A 17087-nucleotide genomic window follows, 5' to 3' on the forward strand; every position below is an offset into this window, starting at 1 on the left:
TAGCCAGGTACTTCCTGCTACTTCTGGCAAAGAGGGGATGGGGAGGCAGGGAGGTATCCTGCTGCCTTGAAGGAGCCTTTGATAACTGAGTGCAAGCAGGGGAAAAGCGGAGGGAGGGGTAAGTGCGACCCACCCCCACCTTCGAACTGGCCGAAAAGCCGGTTGTTGAAACCCGTTTGTGCACAGCCTTAGCACAAAATATAACCCTTCCCACAATCAACCAAATCTCATGAGAGGCTATATACAGAATATAAGGCACGTAAATCTTCATACTGATAAGTTTTTAAAAATGTGATGTACACAGAAGAGGAATTCAATGCTTTGAGAACTTATTTGTTGAAAAATTATAGAAAAAGGTCATTTCAGTGGAAACCAGGAGGAATAATTATAGACGGGGAAATGGGCACAAACAAAAGTGAAGTTTTTGCCACCACAATAAAAATTCAGTGTAATTATTTGAGGGGGGCCTTGACTGTGGCAGTTCAGCCGAGAGTTCAGTCTAGAATTCACACATACTGCTTGCCTGTATGTAATTGCTACAAACTGATGAATCATATGTCCTTGAATCACAATAGAAGATGGCAATGAATCAGTGCATTACCTAATGCAACACTGACATCACCACTCAATTTCCCTGAAATAGATAGCTTGTACTCTGAAAATCTTTGGTAACTTTAAATGTAATATAAAACCAGTGACAGCATGCACAGATTAAGTTATCTATGAAATACTGCCTCTTCCAAATTTATGACAGTTGATACTAAAGGCTCTGCACCTGTACCAGTTATTCCTCCAGTATTTGCTTTAGTGTAACACTGCAGACAGCTTCCAACTTAAAATCAAACTGCCAATATCAAATCGCTAATCACATAACTAGCTTTCCAAGATATCGTACAAAGTGCTTCACATTAGCACCTTCAAACCCTGGTTAACTGCCAAACACTGGCTGACATCCAGACTAGAGCTGCACTAGCACAACAAGAGAAGCTGTGCACACTTGCAGTTTGCACAGCTGTGTGAGGTTGCAGTACACAGTAATGCTGCACACAAAGGCCAGTGAAAGACCTTCTCTGGGACATGGCGAGCAACACCTGGCAAAACATGTCAACATCTTCAGCTAGCACAAGAGCTGCTCCAGAACAGACATGTCTTTCTTTGCACAACACCATCATACAACTTTACACTAGTGCCAATTTTTGTCTGTTTTTGGCCCCTGATTATTAGAGTTAAGAATGGCAGGAGAGGAAAGGGAGTTTGTTAACTTGCAGCCTACTCCCTTAGCCATGAAAAGGAGGGAATGCTACATTTGCACCAGACCTAGGAATTTCCCTTAAAAATGGTTAGGGCTGCAGCTGGTACAGAGGGGAACCATTCACCACTTTATGGGTGGTGTGGGATCACTACAGGCACCCTACCAGCTTCCACACACATTTCCAAGTGCTGGTTCCAACTTTGGTACAGTGTTTGTTTCGAATTTCATAGGTTAACAAGGCTATTAAAGTGTGCCCTCTCAATGGGTAGCACTCTTGATAGTTCTGTTAACTAAAGTGCAATTATAATTCAAGCAAAAGTTTATCTAAATCTGATTTCTCAGAATAAGTTACTGTGCAAAGATTATGATCATCAATGGTTCCTCTTTCTTCCCAAAGATGGTTTTCATATTAGGCTCTACAGGTGTTAGGACAGGCCACACTGACCTTTGGATAGGAGAGCTGGTCTTGTGGTAGCAAGCATGACTTGTCCCCATAGCCAAGCAGGGTCTGCCCTGGTTGCATATGAATGGGAGACTTGATGTGTGAGCACTGCAAGATCTTCCCTTCAAGGGATGAAGCCGCTCTGGGAAGAGCAGAAGGTTCCAAGTTCCCTCCCTGGCTTCTCCAAGATAGGGCTGAGAGAGATTCCTGCCTGCAACCTTGGAGAAGCAGCTGCCAGTCTGTGAAGACAATACTGAGCTAGATAGACCAATGGTCTGACTCAGTACATGGCAGTTTCCTATGTTCAATCATCTGATGAAACCTTTTAACATTCTCAGATCCGACTGGACTTCTGCTGTATTCTCATAATCCTTTGGTTGTTATAGATACAAAACCACTTACTGGGGCTGATAGAGGAAGAGATCAATGATGTTATCTCTGCCTTTGGGATGGTTGAAGAAAACGAAGAGAGACCAATGAATGAGCCATGTCCTCTGCTGAAGAGACTGGAGAGGAGAGCTGACAGACTGAAAAACAGAAATATGTTTTGCTGAACATGCTGAAGTGAACACTTACTGTATTTTAAAGAAATTTTAAGTGTCTTCCTTCTAGTTCATAATATGTTTTCCTGCCAAAGAGATTCAACTTTTTGACCAAACAACTTGGATCCAACCATGCAATCTGCCACTCATCCATGGTGAGCAGTAGTTGCAGCCCTGGAAAGCAACCGAGTGACAAACTCCAACTGCTACTTTTCTGGTGACATTTCCTGGATAGGGAAACATAAACCAGCTAATGGTATCTGTCTTCCAGGCTACTGATCTTCTAGGATCAGAACACAGAGAAAGAGACCCAAATACAGTTGCTGCAGGGCTTTACTATTTATGCTATCATTCCAGCTGGCCCAGCCAAATTGCTCCTCACAAAAGCAGCCAATAGGCCTGTGAGGTTTTTGGCTCCAAACAGCGCTTTGTGAAGAAAGAGCTGGAAACTCCATTCTCAGTGTTCCTTGTGTGTCTTCCAATATAAGGCTGGAATGCTGCAGGGCTCCATGCTTATTAAGAGGACCTCAGAAGTGGTGGTGAGTCTTTTGGAGAGCTGGGTTCTGCCTGGAGGTGCATGCTGGGAAAGTCTATTTAGCACTGTGCCAGCAGGGCTGTGTGCATTATTCAGCTTATACTATTTGGAGCTATATAACTGCACAGCCTAAAAGTCAGTATCACCCTCATCACACACTCATGCCACCTCAGCTGTAAACAATACCAGGGGGTTTCCTCCAGAACAGCAGAGGCACAGTCCTTGCCAGTTTTGACAAATGCAGTCCAAGCAATCATCACGCAGCCTCCAAGAAGGAGGAAAATGTGAATGTTGTGTGACTGATGTGTGGTGCTAGATTGCTGGCGCTCCCCTGCTAACTTGGCAAAAGGCACCTTTTTAACATGGTGATTCTCTTTATTTAGCAGGGGGAGAGTAACTGGCCCCATCCACTCCCAGTACAATACCTCCAGTGGCTCTTGCTGCTGTCTATCTTATGTTTCTTTTTAGATTGTGAGCCCTTTGGGGACAGGGAGCCATCTAATTTATGTATTATTTCTCTATGTAAACTGCTTTGGAAACTCTTGTTGAAAAGCAGTACATAAATATTTGTTGTTGGCACTGATGATCTGGTTGTCCCTGAATTGACTGGGTAGCAGAGTCTAGGAAGAGAGTTAGGGAAGCAGAGCTAGGCACTGCACTCAGTATAAAAGAATTACTAGAGTCAACTAACAAGTATTGTTTCCAGAGGAAGGCTCAGTGTATGGTTGGGAAGGAAAGAAGAATCTTGGCAAATCAAATCAGAGTGTGCGCAACCAGCACTCTGAAAACCCTTATTTCAGCACCAAGATGAATTCGGGGTGTTAGCAATATAGACTGCCATTATTTTAAGGGCAAAAGTACTTCAGAATTCATGTCAACGGTGCAGTGCTATATACTTTTTATCATTATAATTAAACAGTGTTAGAAATGTGGATAGAAGAAGAAAGCAAAATTTGGCTGGCATTTTCACAACTTTGATTTTTGAAAATATCACACTGAAAAGCTACCACCACCAGAAGTTACATGCTGTACTTTTGTACATACTGTACTTTTTTATTCTATTAGTGGTGGTAACAAAATCTAAGTATCCTTAAAGAACAAGAACAATGTGGGAAAACACACTTATCCTAAATAGCACTCTTCCAAAACTGTTGTAGACCATTTATGCTATTTAACCATTTGTTGCTCCATTTCGAAAAGTCCAACTTCATTCATTTAAGGAATGGTTACCAGCTAGCTAATTTGATTATTTATAGCTCTCGCCTTCTAAACACAGTAGAACTTGCAAAACATGTCTGAAAAGAAAAAACCTTTGAGCAGCACTGTTAACCTTAACTATTTGAGAAAAACCTTAGTGGGCGCTAAATATATGCCAAAGTCACCAGCTCTTCCATCTTAGGTAAATGTTTATATAATCAAAATAAAACTCACATTATTATCAATTGTCTCTTTCAATCTTGTAAGGTCCTCCATGGCAGCATCCCAGTTCTGCATCAGAATTTCAGATGCCAGCTTTCCCCAGAGTGAATTCAAAGCATTTCTATCTGTTGACGGAACCTGTTTTAAATAAGTGAATCCAATTACAATAACCACAATAATTTAATATTTCACTAGGTCAAACATTTTGATTAGAGACTTGCTGGCACCAGTTGAGAGAGAATGTGCCACTGACATGCTTGCTCCACAATTTTGGGAAAATGAGCTGTGTTTCATTTAGAAAATCAGTTTTGATTTTCTAGGAAACAATCAGCAGCACTAAGCACTTCCAAGGAGATTGTTGGAGATTTAAAAACCCTAGGAAAGCCAGGAAAATTGGCAGCTGCAGCTTCTGCACAAGAACTTTCAATGCAAGCAATAAGGATTCCTTCATCAACAAAACTGCAAGCCTTCTGGGGTTGCACTGATTTTAAATGCACTGATTTTAAATGGTTTAAAGCTTAACTAGTAAAACCACCAATTCTACTGAAAACTCCTGCTAATCAGAATGAAGAAAATCTAGACAAAAAATTGCTGCCAATATAGTTAGCAATCATTTGCACAGACTGTTAGAAATAGTCATGGACATCATGAACTCCATGTAATATTTATTTATTTATTATTTATTATTTATTTGATTTATATACCGCCCTTCCAAAAATGGCTCAGGTCAAGTCAAGCTCCCATTCAACAGAGAGGAACTTATAGTAAGTCCAGCAAGTAAGATTTCAAAATATAACTCCATAAGGGTTGATATGACAGAGATGGTAGGAAAAATACAATGAGTTGTTTTTTAAAAAAAATGGGAAATATAATTCTAAACATAGCCTCTTAATGTTTCACCTCCTAGAATAGTTAATCCAACTCATTCAGGGTAGCAGTAGGATCTGGGGCTCAACCTCCTTTAGCTTAAAAAGGGCTGAACTACATAAGTCATTCAGAACATAAGATTCTAATCCCCCATCCAATAGAATGGCTCTTTCATAGCTTGTATTTCCTAAACAACTCTTTGCTTAAGAGAAGAACCACTAAGTTTCAACCAAACGATTAACAGCAGCAACATATTTAAACATTACCAAAAGGCACAAAAGAGAAAATATTTAAGATATGGCAGAACCACCACCACAGTGGACACTGCAGTTCACTTCAGAGAACAAGTGCCCCAACAGCAAGGACACACTGCTACTTTGGCTCCCTTCCAAAAAACTTCTGTTGGCGCTAAACAGTAGCCTGCATACAGTGGATACATGATGTGTTTGGTGGATATGTAAGAACAGTTTCAATAGAAACGACCACTTTCGCTCCCAAGAGAAGCTCATCAAGTGTTCCAGACCTGTCAAAGGTCCAATCTGTGGAATTAAAGTGGAATTAATTTTTTTAAAACCAAACTGGATATTCCCAAGCTGCCGTGTGTGTGTGCTAATGATCCTTAGTGCACTGTGAATGTTGCTTGTTGGCTTCACTTGATAGTTTTGATCTGACTGATTTGATTGCTATATTTGACAATAATCAGTTCTAGTTACATTTTGTCACATGCAGCTAGACTTTCGTCAATGAAGGGCATGCATATTCCCATCCAATATGCACACATCAAGTACAATGGGGGACAATGAACATTTACATCAACTGTGGGTTTAGATCTCTATTACTGGATCTATGCACTCATTAATTGGGAAGCCAACTTGATATCCAAAACTTGCTGTTGCAGTTCTAACGTTTTCAAAGAGAGCTGTCAAAGTTAGTAAGACTAAGCTTAAACATGAATACATAGTTGGTTTAACTGTGGGAGCATCATCCTACAGAATAGCTTACCTCTCTTTAAACAGAACAATTGAGCTGAAAGTTCTTCTTAAACATTCTCTGAGGTGTCCAGTAAGCATGCACCAAAAGCTGAGTATTAGCTGGTTGCAGACTCCTAGATACTGGAACGCTTACGCATACAAGTTGGTCTTGTCCAGTTATTGTCCCATTTTGATTTTAAATTAATAAGACTGTTAAGAGGACTGTGCAGCTTTCATTGCTTGTCAAAGGCATTCATGTTCTTTGGGGGTACATCCCCAGCATATGGAATTTAGCATCACACCAAGAATTCTTTGTGCATGGGGAGCTGCCAAAAGGATCATTATATAACACTGGAAGGACAAATGTATTCCTGAATTGCAACTTTGTATAACTGATATGTATTCTTTGTCAGCATTTGAACTGTTGTTTTTTTAAAGAAAGAAAGGTAAAGCAGAGGAATTTTCGGCAATTTGGTCCAACTTTAATGAATTGTTCCTGCTTTGAAGAAATGTCATTAGGAGGTCCCCCACCACCACTTTTCTTCTTTCCTTTTTTCATTCCCCAACCACCACTTAATGTTGATGTCATATTAATGAAGCAATTTTAAAACTGTCTTTTATTCTCTCTTTTCTTTAGTTTTATATATATTTCTCATTCTTGATAAAAGCAAAAACAATGCCCCCCCACAAAAAAAACTGAGCTGAAAGTTACAAATTTCAAACTTGCTTTGCAAAATTAAGAAACAAATCTCCAAACAAGTATCTGCCAAAATGAGCCACCTAATGGCACAGCGGGGAAGTAACTTACCTAGGGAGCAAGAGGTTGCTGGTTCGAATCCCCGCTGGTATGTTTCCCATACTATGTGTTTAAGATTACTGAATGACAGACTATAGGAAACACCTATATCGGGCAGCAGCGATATAGGAAGATGTTGAAAGGCATCATCTCACACTGTGTGGGAGAAGGCAATGGTAAACCCCTCCAGTATTCTACTGAAGAAAACCACATGGCTCTGTAATCGCCAGGAGTCGACACTGACTCAACGGCACAATCTTTCCTTTATCTGCCAAAATAACTATAGCAGTCTGAATAGACAAATCAGAGGTTGTGTGAGCACACCCTCTCTGAAAAGAGGAATATTCATATTTTTGTTCAGTTGGCAAGGTAAAATGAATGTTCCAATTGCAATACCACTCTTAAAATATTTTTAAAACATGAGATACATATTATAAGAAAATACTTACCAACACTCTAAAGAAGTATAAGTATTCTGCTGCTCCAGAATAGTTGCCGCATTCATACTGGAATTTTGCATATCTGTAGAGTGTATCTAGATACTCTTGCCTAAACTGAAAAACCAGAGCAAGAAACATTCTCTTCAAGCTCCATATGATTGTTTTAGATATACATGATCCACTCATACAGCAGAAGAATTGAGATGGCGAGTTAGATGGTAGAGTCCTAAGGGGGTAGAATGGGCTGTTCCACTTTAGAATGCAGGTGGAGGTCTTTAAAAAAAACAAGAAAAAAAAACACCCTTCCCCAATGTAACAAAATTCTACCAACATAAAGCCAGCATGCTTGGCTGGAACCCAACTCTTTTTCTGCTGTGCTAGTATTTCATATGAAAATATTATTATTCCACAGTATTGCAATGGAGAGGCTGAGGGACAGCAGCCTGCCTTGCCTAAGGCCAGCTAGTGAGTTCATGGCAAAAGTGAACCAGGGACTTCACGGTTTGCAGCTCAGTCTCTCAAACACTCCACTAGCTTTATGGAACGACTATCGCCTCCCAAGGGATGTCATTTGTCTTTCCAGATGCCCCACAACCTACGCTCTACTCCCAAGTGGTCCTCATAACAACTTAGCTGCTGGCCATGTGTTTAGGATTACTGAATGACAGGTTCGTTTGGGATTACCAAATGACAGGCTGCCTAAACATTTTAAGAGCAGACATTATTACGACCAAAGTAAGAAGAATAGGAAGTTTTCATATAATGGTATTCCCCAAAATAGTCATTTTAGATATTAAACTTTCTACACTATTTTTAAAAAATTGACTACTTTCACAAATGAACAGTCTCACACATCTGAAACACATTTGTTCAATGTAACATTTTTCTTCTTATAAGTTGAACAGGCTACACTTAAAACAAAGATAAATTATAGGTGGACCTCGTTATCCACGGGGGTTACATTCTCGGCTGAAGCCATGTTTAACGAGACATTGAGGCAATACGAGTTGGGGGAATTAAGTTCCTGGAGGCTAAAAAAAGGGCTAAAAACTGAATAAATAATTGAAAGGAAGTGCCGTACTGTGCTCTATCGGCTTCCAGCTGTCCATGTCCTGCAAAAGCTGCAATTCTACCATTTTCCATGAAAAATCATGGGGGGAAGTTGATTTTTTTCTCCCCCAAATAAGAGCCACAAAGTGGATCTGAGCTGCAAAATGGTGGCTGAAAATGACCTTGGAGGCCATTTCCACCCACCTAGGAACTTCCGATACATGGTTTTTAACCCTTTTATTTACTACTTATACAGAGTTCGGGTGTCAGCTGCCCAACCGTGGATAAGCAGAACTGCAGATGCCAGGCTACGAGTAAGGAGGTCTACCTTTATAACACTTAACTTTACAGACTTAATTATGAATACGTACACCATGTTTGTCCGCTAAGTAGTCAAAGAGCATCCGTCCATCCCTGTAATAAATAAAAGTGATAACTAGTGCTATAAATCACTGGTTAGGTATTTAAAAATCTGAGAAAGTTAACAGTCCACTGAATGGTCATTCACCAAAATTCTGAGAGTAAAACCACTTCTTTTGTGCCCATGAAAATCTCTCAGTGCTGTGCTCAACTATGTCTCCTAAGACATTTCATATATGAAATGGTTTCCCATCAAATCCACCTCACACATTACTCTAGCATGCATGGCTTACATGCAGTATGCTACCAAGAAAAAAGTGCATGCCACTGTACATGTGTGTAAGCCTCAGTTCACAATAGGTTGTCCTACCACAAAATGGTACAGAATGAGCTTATGGTATGCTCCCTACCCCATCTGTATGTAGAACATATGTACCACTGGCCTCCAGATGTGAAATGATCAGAGATCTGTAGCTAGCTGATCAGGACTTCTAGATGCATTTGTTTGCTTATCCACAGCTATTCCTAAAAAGTGCCCAGCTTAGTAATGGTTGAAAAATGTTAAACTCAAGTTAGAATTCACACACTCCACTCACATGTAAATAGTATGAGAGGAGTATGAACATCTCAGCATCAGGCAATACTTGCCACTGTCATGTGATCTATATGAGCATCCCAAAATGCCATGGCTATTACTTTAATGTGAGCAGATTCACCAGCAGCATTATGACATATTAGACAACCATATTAAACATAATGTAAATTGCACTATGTAGGCAGGCTGCATCCCAGTTGATAAAGTCTTAAAAGCAAGCTTTAAACAAGCAAACTCTTTAAAGGATGTTTTTATTAGAAAAGTCCCAAGTGTAAACAATGGGAACTGTACAAAACTGCTAAGTGCAAAACAGATACAACCATAAACAGCTCAACACATTAGCAACCAAGGCTGCTTTGGCAAGAACACTGCGCTCAGCGCGTCACAGTACTTCATCACTGCCTATGTATTTACAAGCAAGTTGTCTAAAGAAAAACGCAGCTTTGAGCACTTAACTTTAGACTAATACTTTGTGCCCAAGCCATTTTCTGTACAAATGACTAAAGCAAAACTATTCTTCAATAGGTGGTAGAAATCAGTGTGAGCATGTCATTTTAAGGCCCCACTTTCCAAAATACAAGCTTGTGCTTTCTATATTCACTGCACTGAAGTTATGTATATTCTCTCAGATGTTAGCTTTCTAAGAATCTCAGCCTTCACATCAATAATCATTCCCATTCATGGTAAAAAGAAACAAAAAAAAAAAGGTCAGGGTAAGGCTTGTTTTGGCCAATGCGTCAGCGTCTTCAACAGCACCCTATTCTAAACCTTGGTTGTATAGATCAGGGATCAACAACTGGCCTTGCTTAACAGTGCCTAGCTCCACAATAGGGGTGTGCACCAACAGTTTGTTGCCTTGAACTGGGTTGGTTCGGAGGTTTGATCACAAACCCAACCTCAGGTGGTTTTGTCCTCGAATGAATCAAACTGGGCCTGGTTCGGGCAAACCAATTCAGCAATGAACAGGTGGCCGGGCAGGGCCAGTGACAGGGGTAGCAAGATGCTTACCCAGCCAGCATGGCTGTCAGAGCTACCGCACACACCCCTGGAGTGGCCCCAAGTGTGTACTTTCCTTGTTTAGGAAGCCGCCCGCGCAGCGGTGTAATGCTTCTGGTGTCCGTGCATGTGCAGACACTATTTGTGTGGCATCCATGCATGCACAGACACCATGCAAAAGGCCTCTGCACATTCGTGGAGGCCAGAACTGCTCCACTGCTACATGGGTGGTTTCCTAAACAAGGCAGAGCATGCACCTGGGGATGCACCTAAACAAGGCAGAGCATGCACCAGAAAAGTTGAGTGGCAGCAGCAGCCATGCTGGCCAAGTAAGCATCTTACTACCTCTCTCGATGCCCCCACCCAGCCACCTCTTTCCATTGCCAGAGTCCCTCACCCCTGTACTTCTAAAGGGGAATCCTGACGGGATTCCCCTTTACAAGTGTTAGCTGCCCAAACCGATCAGTCACACAAATGGGACAGTTCAACCAAACTGGTTAGGCAGCACATCGTTCGGCTCAAATTCAATTCAAATTTGCACTGAACCGCAATTTTTTGTTTGTGCACACCCCTACTCCACTATTGCCAGCTCAAAAGTGAAAAGTAAATGTTGATGGTAATGACAGATGTGGCAGTTTCCTTTTGGGTGGAAAACAGGACCTTGTTTCTCCATCCTTACTAAAAGAAAGAAAAGGAGCTTCATAAGGTGCATCTGGACTCCCAACAAGATTGTCTGATCTGCTACTGCTAATCTACATGTTCAAATATTTAACTCAAGTCCCACTACCAGTAAGTTCACACTGCCTCATCCCTTCCGATTTTCCAGCATCTGTTGAAAATATGCTTGTTCCACTGGGTATTTGGGATTGGCATTTATAGGCTGTTTTGTCCTGATGATTTTATTGTGCTTGTTTTAATATGCTCCACATATTTGTATGTACACGCTTGGCAAAAAGCAGCTTCCACCCCTGCCCCATGATACAATGTTAACTAATTGGAGGTTTAAAGACTGGATTTCCATTTCTGTTGCCTCTGATCTTCATACATAGTGCCCACTATGTTTCTTAAGAAGATCTATAAGCTAATGAATGGAAAAATTCAGCTTCCATTGTTGACAAGCCTATTTAGATTAGGTTTCACAAACTGATAGGAGTCAGAATCAGCTGTACGTAAACAGGAATAGTCATGCTGTTCTTACGTTATTCCTAATTGGAATAACATAATGGGAGAACTTCCTAAAAAGAAAACCTCCTAGTGACCAAGTTACTTTGCCAGAATATCCAACTCAGAATACAGAATATTCTCACTGTAATTAAGGAACAGCTCTGCAGACTCCCATAACAACGGTTATGCCTACAAAGCAGGAAGACAACATCCAAAAGCATTACCTGGTAGACTGCATTTGCCGTGTTGTTTCTGGGTCTTCAAACATCTTGACAATTGGTTCAGTTTCTGCCTGAAGTTGTTTCAGCTGTGCTACAACAGTGGTTCTCTTTTCACGCAAAGCTGGGCAGAAAAACAAAACATGAAATAAGTCTCCTTTACAAAAAGGCAGAGCTCAGCAACATTTGAGCAAGAAAGAAAACAATGCTGTGTACCCTAGCATTCAGAGATGTATTTATTGTGTACTTCAGTTAGGCACACTGAATTATACATTTAATAAAGTCACTAGTTTTATGTCTCTTACTGAATCCAGTACAACTCCCAACAGAGAAACAGATTTCAGAAACTGATCTTTTAAAAAACCACTATGAATAAGTCTCCTAGAGGACCATGAAAAAGGTTTTCTGACAACTATAGCTTGAAAATGGTAAGTGAACTCAGAAATGGCAAAACAAGCAGCTATATGAAGGAATTCAAAGTATGGCTTGTTTATCAAATTTTGAGAATATTTATTGGGAAGCCACACAGAAGCTCAACCTAAAAACGGTTAACTGTTTGAATACTGAGGACCCAAAAAACAAATGGAAATAATCCTGAACACTACCTTTTAGTTCATTTTTTTAAATCAGGAATATGTAAAGCTAAATAATCTAAGCCTTTAAGCTTACACCTAATGGTATGTGTAATAAAAGGAGAGTATGAACAGAGACAGATTTAAGCAGAAAGATTTTAGACCAGAGAAAAGTGATCGTATTCACTGGTGAGGCAGATCCAGGCACACAGAAGAGAAACACTTTTCCAAGGAGCCCCAAGTCTCAGCCACGGTGCTGCACCTCATCAAAACATGCACAAAGTCTTAACACCAAACCCACTGTGTCTACAGTCAAGAAACAAGACTTGCCTGATAAGAAGTACTCCAATATGGATGAACTATCCCCAGTTTCAGGGAAATCTTGTCATTAAATGAAACAGGTAAGGAAAGAAGAGCCATTTTGGTCAATTTACTGATTCTCTAACATTTATGCAAACTAGATCAAGAACTGTCAAATCTGACAGCTGGGGGAAAGGGTAGAATAGAGTGTTGCCCTTCCTCCTTCAACCTCACTCCCTTGCTTCTCCTTGCTAACCATCACATTAATCGTGGAGGCTACTGCCTATGGCACAGGAAGACCAGGACTGCTTTTCCAAACCTGCTAAACTGCGCCTGTTCCATGTTCTCTCAAACCCCCAGGCCCCAAGAAATGACAAACACATCAGAAACTGCATGGAGTTTCTGATGTGTGGAGTACTGTGTCACTCCATACAGGAATGATGCAATACTCCACACAGATATTCCACTGCACAGGAGCAAATCGACCCTCTTCCCCTCTTGTCCCAGTGCCTGGACTGAGAGTCAGATTTCTGTCATTCTCCTCATTCCAGATTGCAAGTGCAGGTGGCCCTCATTATCCACGGTTTTGTGTATCCCCAAAGTACTAGAGTCCTGGTTTCCATATCTGTGGCTGCAAAAATAGGCAGTTTTCACCTATCCCCAGTTTCAGGGCCACTGGAAATGTCTGGAGACAGCATGGCGCCATTTTGAGGCTCTTAAAAAAATCAAATCTCCACAATTTTTTGCTGAGATTGAAGGAATGGGGGGGAGGGGCACTGCTGGAGAGCAAGGTAGTGTACTTTATTTCTTTAGCCGTGCGTTCGTAAAAACCTAAACCCTCGATTCCCAGAGAAGTTTCATTATTCACGGTTTCCATATTTGCGCCTACAGGCAAGAATGGAGGCCCCATGAATAACAAAGGTCACCTGTATTCAATGGTTGCATATGGCAAGCCACCTACATACACTTATCTGAGATTCTTTTTTTTAAAGTCAAGATAGAGTGGAATGGAATGTTGGAAACAGTCATATGGATTAATACATTTAATTAAGAATTTAGTTCTTCACATTTTAAATCCCTTTGTTGGGATACTGAAATAGTCTGGGTCCATAACTGATCACTGAAAAGGAACAGTAGAACTGAGTAAGAGATTAAGCAGAATACATACTTATTTTGGAATGCAAGCTTCCACTGGATATCAGACTAGGGAACAGTGAAGCAGACTAGGGAACTGTCCAGGATTTTTAATTTTTTTTTTAAAGCATGAAGACCCTCCATAGTTCTTGTCACAATTGTGTTCATAAAAAACTAGCTTACCATGTGGAATATCATCAGAATAAAGGTTTTTGTAGACATCCATAGCAAAGTCCACCATATTGGTGTCACTAAGGAGATCCAGTTTTCCCTGAAGTAGTTCCTTTTCATTGTATATCTGAAAAAAAGAAAATGCTTCCTGTTTGACATATTTCCGATGTAACCAGTCGCTGCCAATTCAGTCAAAAGTTCTAGTGCAGATGTTATCCTGCCACTTCACAACAAAGCATTTTGACTTTCAGCACTAAGAGGAAAACCAAATTAAAAAGACTTGCAAAATTATATAACTGATGGCATAAAGATATTTAAAGACTAAGAAGCCATGATTTCAAGTCATTCATTTGAGCCAGCCATAACAGCAGTCTTAACCAAAACACAATACAGGTCAAAAACTAGGGACCAAGCCTTCTCTGTGGCTGCCCCAGGGCTTTGGAATGCGTTCACTGCTGAAATAATAGGACCTCCTTCTCTGTTTTTAGGAGGACCCAGAAGACGTACCCAGGTTCAGAATGATGTTAGCTACCATTACATTGCATGAAGCTACAGATACGAGAAGTGTCAATGATGGAGCAGGAAACCTACAACCACTTCCTCCATTTTACAGCCTACTTTAATAATTGTTTTTATTTAGTGGTTTAGTGTATCCAAAGTACTTCACACACTTCATCTTGTTCCAATCCGAACAACCAACCTGGGTAAGGCAGGCCAGAATGCTGAAGATGATGGGACTAAGACTTACTGACTTGGATAAGGCCACCTAATATAGAACTAGGGGTATTGGTTTAAACTATTTTACAGCAGTTTAATTACTAAGCACTTTACAAATCACATCAAGCAGGAATCTCCTGCCTGGACGAATGGGAATCTGACAAGTAGCAGCTTCTTCTGCACATTACTCTCTATATATACACAACATCTCTGGTATGGGCCTGAACTTGTTAAGGCACTGCCTCCTAAGATTATCATAAAATGCACAACCGTACTTATTAAGTCTAAGCCTTCGATCCCTATTCAAATACCAATTTATGCACTATTGTACAGCAACACACACACCTCAATACACACAGCACATACACTTTACTTTGAAACATATTTCAATTATCCCTTCAAGCAGAAACTAGTATATGTGTGTGTGTGTGTGTGTGTGTGTATATATATATATACACACACACACACACACACACACACAAAATCATAGATTGCCACAGAATTTGCAACTATTTCCAACTGGGTGAAGAGATACCTTCCGAAGTGGCAGTCCTCTATATATTTAGAAGAGATGCTATCCTTATTCAGTCCCAGCACAGCATCTCCCCAGAGTGTGTTGCTAGTGCTTCCCTACCAAAATTATTAACACAAAAAAGAGATTGTGAGCCCTTCGGGCTCAGGGGGCCATCTTTTTTTCTACATATGCTGCTCTGAGAAACTTTTGCAGAAAAGCAGTATATAAGTATTCCAGAGACATGTACGAAGCAAGGCGGGGGGAGACACACACAAATTAGAAGCAGCACCCTGCATGTGTACAGGGGACCATAACTCCCACCAGTTGCAGAACGGATCCCTGAGAGGAGAGCTAGTCTTGTGGTAGTAAACATGAATTGCTCCCTTTGCTAAACAGGGTCTGGTCTGGTCTGCATTTGAATGGGAGACTTGATGTGTGAGCACTGTAAGATATTGCCCTCAGGGGATAGAGCCGCTCTGGGAAGAGCAGAAGGTTCCAATTCCCTCCCTGGCAGCATCTCCAAGATAGGGCTGAGAGAGACTCCCGCCTCCAACCTTAGAGAAGCCGCTGCCAGTCTGTGTAGACAATACTGAGCTAGATGAATGAATGGTCTGACTCAGATTATGGCAGCTTCCGAATCGGAATCCCGGTGCTCCCTGGCACCGAGAGGACTGAGAAGACACCAGGGCCAAGTTCTACGGGGGGAAAGGAGGAGAAAGAGGGCTGGCTCCCCTGTTTGTGCAGCCAGCGACTGAGACAGGCCCCCACGCGAGCTTCCACTCGCACTTGCATTTTATTTGCCACGGGCGGGCACGCGAAACACAGCATGAGTTCCCACCGTCGTCCGCCGCCCCGCCTTCCCTCCAGAGGCTGCTCTGCCGGCGCCTCCAGTCGGGCCTGGCAGGGAAGCCAATGAGGCTTCGCGCGAGGATGAGGAGGAGGAGGGCGGCCGACTGCTCCCGCGACCTCCCTGTGGCGAACGACAAACGCGGGCCTCACCTCTTTGACGGAAAGGAACTCGAGGAGCGGGAAGACCAAGTGCCGGTCCAAGAAGTGCGCGATGCGAGTAGTCAGGTCGTACTCCGCCATCTTGGACGCGAGGAGGAAAGGAAAGCAGGGGGGAGGCGACGCAAACAAGCGTCCTGCGGAGACCGCTTGCGCATGCGCGCCGGGAGCACGGCGGAGCCCGACGCTGTCTAGGGTGTCGTGGAGACGGGAGGGACTCGAGGGAGGGCTGTCTGTGCGCGTGCGCACGCCCAGTTTCTTGGGTCTATTGCCGCGCGCAAAACAAGAGTCTTTAAAAGACTGTCGTGGTCCTTACAAGCCACGCCTCCTTCTGTGGCCGGACCGGGTTGCTCAAGCCGAGGCTCGATCACTAGCTGCCTGGAAGAATGCTGAATTGGTCGTTCAAATGCGCGTGCGCGCAGCTGAGCTCTCTAAGAGAGCGGCAGTGGGGCGTGCTCGATTTTTATTTATTTGTTTGTTTGTTTGTTTTGGCTTTGGTATAATTATTAACTCTTATATAGTACCTTCTCAGTCATGAAACTCACAGGGTTGCTTTTGGGCCATTCACTCTCAACCCAGCCTACATCACAGGGTTGTTGTAAGGCTAAAAGGAGGGAGGGAGGGAGGGAGGGAGAATGACCCTTAAGCTTCCCTGCACGATTTGGAGAAGGAGTTGAAATAAACAAATAGAAATGTAGATAGATAAGTTTAGATAAAATGCATTGGTGTGGGTATACTGAAAAATCATTAGTAATATATTAGAACTCTGAAAATGTTCTTTTTCTTTTGTTTCCTTCACATAATATTTTTGTGATTTATGTTTATTTGAAATATGTATACCCCTCCACTACACTACTGCTCAGGGCAGCTCACAACATCTACAAAACAGATACAGTGTAGATTAATAAAGTTTTAAAAATTAAGGAGACCGGGCTAAAACCATACTTAAAATTACATTTTTTAAAAAAGTTTAAAATAAAAAGTTATTAATGAAAAGCTAAAAACCAAGAACTCAAAAACCTACCAG

General features: G+C 41.7%; 1 protein-coding gene across 2 annotated transcripts in view; it reads right to left on the bottom strand.

Annotated features, from left to right (window-relative positions):
* Positions 1-16212, bottom strand: part of EIF3E (eukaryotic translation initiation factor 3 subunit E) — a 32487-nt gene extending 16275 nt beyond the window's left edge. The window contains exons 1-8 of one of the 2 annotated variants that reach the window (XM_053248830.1): positions 16055-16212; positions 13837-13951; positions 12550-12600; positions 11654-11771; positions 8686-8728; positions 7274-7378; positions 4203-4328; positions 2097-2221 (exon numbers count right to left, since the gene is read on the bottom strand). In XM_053248830.1, coding sequence (XP_053104805.1) covers positions 2097-2221; positions 4203-4328; positions 7274-7378; positions 8686-8728; positions 11654-11771; positions 12550-12600; positions 13837-13951; positions 16055-16144 — 773 coding nt within the window. In that variant the 5' untranslated portion in view covers positions 16145-16212. The remainder of the gene's footprint in view (positions 1-2096; positions 2222-4202; positions 4329-7273; positions 7379-8685; positions 8729-11653; positions 11772-12549; positions 12601-13836; positions 13952-16054) is intronic. The other variant, XM_053248831.1, reaches the window with a different exon arrangement.
* Between the last annotated feature and the right edge of the window lie 875 nt (positions 16213-17087).

This window comes from Hemicordylus capensis, chromosome 4 (genome assembly GCF_027244095.1).
Source record: "Hemicordylus capensis ecotype Gifberg chromosome 4, rHemCap1.1.pri, whole genome shotgun sequence".
Taxonomy (NCBI): domain Eukaryota; kingdom Metazoa; phylum Chordata; class Lepidosauria; order Squamata; family Cordylidae; genus Hemicordylus; species Hemicordylus capensis.